The 3,027-nt window shown below is 38.1% G+C and overlaps 1 protein-coding gene across 1 annotated transcript in view; it reads right to left on the reverse strand.

Annotated features, from left to right (window-relative positions):
* Positions 1–241: 241 nt before the first annotated feature.
* KIAA1211 (KIAA1211 ortholog) overlaps positions 242–3,027 on the reverse strand; it is a 40,710-nt gene continuing 37,924 nt past the window's right edge. The window contains exon 10 of the mRNA XM_010134943.1: positions 242–903. Within this exon, the coding sequence (XP_010133245.1) occupies positions 743–903 (161 nt within the window). The 3' untranslated portion in view covers positions 242–742. The remainder of the gene's footprint in view (positions 904–3,027) is intronic.

The raw sequence follows: 3,027 nt of genomic DNA on the forward strand, positions 1-3,027 counted from the left end.
TGATGCACTTAAATTAAACACTGATTCCCTGGCTTATTTCTGAAAACTTTGATTTTTGTTTAAATAACATTCATGGGGGGTTTTTTAAGAAGGATGAATTATTTTGTTCTTAGGAGTGAGGGAATACAGACATGGTGATTAATCCTATGATGAAAAAAATCACCTCAGCCTTTGGCTGGTATCATCATTCATTCTACTCATCATTTGCAGGTGGAACAGTGTCTCCCAAAGTTCTTAATGAGGGGAGAAGCTTTCAAATAGCAGGTAGAACTGACAATTCATACAGTAAAACACTTAAAAAAAATAGGAATAAGAGGAGGTTCAACATACATCTTGCCTTTGTTTTCAACAGTGGAATATTGAAAAAAATTTCTGAGATCTTCACTGAAGTGTAGAGATCTAAAATTCCAGAATCAAATACCCACAGAATTTAAAGAGCTTCTGAACCCTTATTCAGTTCTGGCCCTTATTATGGTACTTGCTAAAATTTACATCCAGTATCTGAGCATTCTTAGAATTTTGAGAGTCTGGCTCTCAAATTTTTGCCATGACCTCATTTAGCTATTTGTCAAAAGCAATGGAATATATGACTTGAGTAGGCTTTACAGTGAGCTAGAGCAAAATGGTAATTCAGTTCAGTTTTCAGTCCTTCAATACATGCATTTTCAGTTGTCGTATGTAAAAAGCTGAATAAATAAAAGAAAGCAATTAATAGTCAGCAATAGAGATGTAATTGTACAGTTTACTTTATGATCTGTGGACAGTCACTCCAGGCTTTTGCTTTCCTCTTGGCTAACGCAAGCCAGGCTGGTTCTGTTGACACAGGGTTAGCATCAGGCGTAGAGAATCTTTTGGCTACCTCCTTTGCCAGTGGGGTTGATGGAACAGAATCTGAAATTTCCACTGTTTTTGGTGGATGAGGTGGGAAAAAGAAAAAAACATTAGTTGAACCCTGTGCTTTGTTGCAGGACTCTAGAGATTTCCCTTGTTTTCTGGGAAGACATTCTGATCTAACACGTCACATTTATTTCCAGCCCTTTTTGTTAAATCTTAAATTTTTATCATATTTGCAAAATAATCAAGTTAGGAGAAACTGAATTTCCTCTCTCAGAGGTGACTCGAAAAAATTTCAAAAATAGGGACAAAATTTCTGGTCTCTGTGAGACCCAGAAAAAATATTTCCAATTTTCCAGTCGTCGTCTTAACTTAAACTATTTTGATTTCTTCTGCAATATAGCAAACAATAGGAAATAAAGCTGGCTGGTTTTTTTTTCTCTTCAGTATTACAGCTTCTGAAAACAGGCAACCCAACTGTACTCAGCAGGATTTCGATTCCCTCTTCATAGTAGAGTTCTCGCATAAGCACAGGAAAGAAAGCAGTCCTACGGGTCCCCCAGTTAACGACTCTCACAAAACTACCCTGAAGAGGAAATGAACCAGCTTTCTCCAACAGCCATTTGTCACATTTTCTTGAAAACAGTATATTTAAGACAAACAGCTACCTCAGCAAGAAAATGTGCTGAACAAGCAACTGATTTCTAACAAGCAACTTTATAAAGCACAACTATAGAAGTATACTGTTGAAGTTAGGTGGAAAGAATGTTTAATTTTGAGGCAGGGAATGACCTTGAAGGCAACCTGGTAGAAATTAGTCCTATTTGAAACCTACGGAGTAACTCTAAAAATCTTAGTTATAAAATAACTCCTCACTAAGCCCCCCCCTTACACGTTTTCTTTTTCATAAGCTAAAAAAGCTTTTTTTGTTATATGTTCAGGTTCATTCCAAAATACTTTCCATTGCATTTTGTTTTCGGGTTTTAATGCTTTTCATTTTTTTAATGCTTTAAAATTGCATGGATAGCAAAATTTGTTTATTTTTCTTTTTAGTACATTTTTAATAATGTAGATTAATGAGGCAAATAGCCTCAAGTTGCACCAGGGGAAATTTTGGTTGGATATTTGGAAAAACTTCTTTACAGAGCAGGTTGTGAAGCATTGGAACAGGCTGCCCAGGGAGGTGGTGGAGTCCCCATCCCTGGAGGTGTTTAAAAGACATGTAGATGTGGTGCTGAACGACATGGTTTAGGGACCCTGACAGTGCAGGGTTAACAGTTGGAGTGGATGATCTTAAAGGTCTCATCCCACCAAAACGATTCTGTGATTCTGTATTTTTAGCTACATACAAGTAAATGAACTGTAGCAGCAGCTATTGCTGTAGACAGACACTATGAAAAGCTAATTATTTTAAATGCTATGGTAATTTATGCTATTTTAAAGGTTATACACTCATCAGTTCCTGTTGTCTAAGACTCAATTACAAGTCTGAAATATACCACCTTCTTCAGGTTTTGGGTGTTTTTTAAATGTCCTTAGAGGAGGACTCAGCCAACTTCTATTTTTCCAGCCCGCTGTTCTGCCTTAAATGGTCTCCTAGTTCTTGGATACCCCAATCAGTGTCGTCATCCATAATAAACAAATACTCGTATATAGTGTATGTGTTGATAATGTATGTATGATAATGGCTACATCACACAGAAATCCAGTCACTATTTCCTTTAGGGCCAACACAGTTCTATGCTTTCACTTTAGGTAATTAAGAATTGGTAATTGCTCCTAAAACTGTCATTCTAGTGCAGGCAGACTGACCAAGGACAATGGGGTTTGGGCCCTTCTTTGATCTAATTTGGCATCACCTATTTGCTAGAGTTTGATTTCTGCAAGAATTGCCATCACATAGTGATGCATAATCACAGCATAACATCACACTAGTGGATCTTTTGGAGTAGGGCTGCAACAGGGCCCTGTTCCAGGCTGACAGGAATGCTGTAAAGCTGCTCCAGCTGCCGACCTCCAAAGCCATTTTGGACACTGGAAGCAGGCTAATGGAGCAGCAAAGTTTTGGGGCATCTGTGTGAGGTCTTAGAATGTTTTGGGTAGGAAGGGACCTTTAAAGATCATCTAGTCCAACCCAAGATGTTTCAAGTAAAACAAGTCCTCGGGCATATCTGCGCTGGTGTGCAGCTGCTG

This window comes from Buceros rhinoceros, unplaced genomic scaffold (assembly GCF_000710305.1).
Source record: "Buceros rhinoceros silvestris isolate BGI_N320 unplaced genomic scaffold, ASM71030v1 scaffold4704, whole genome shotgun sequence".
NCBI classification, from domain to species: domain Eukaryota; kingdom Metazoa; phylum Chordata; class Aves; order Bucerotiformes; family Bucerotidae; genus Buceros; species Buceros rhinoceros.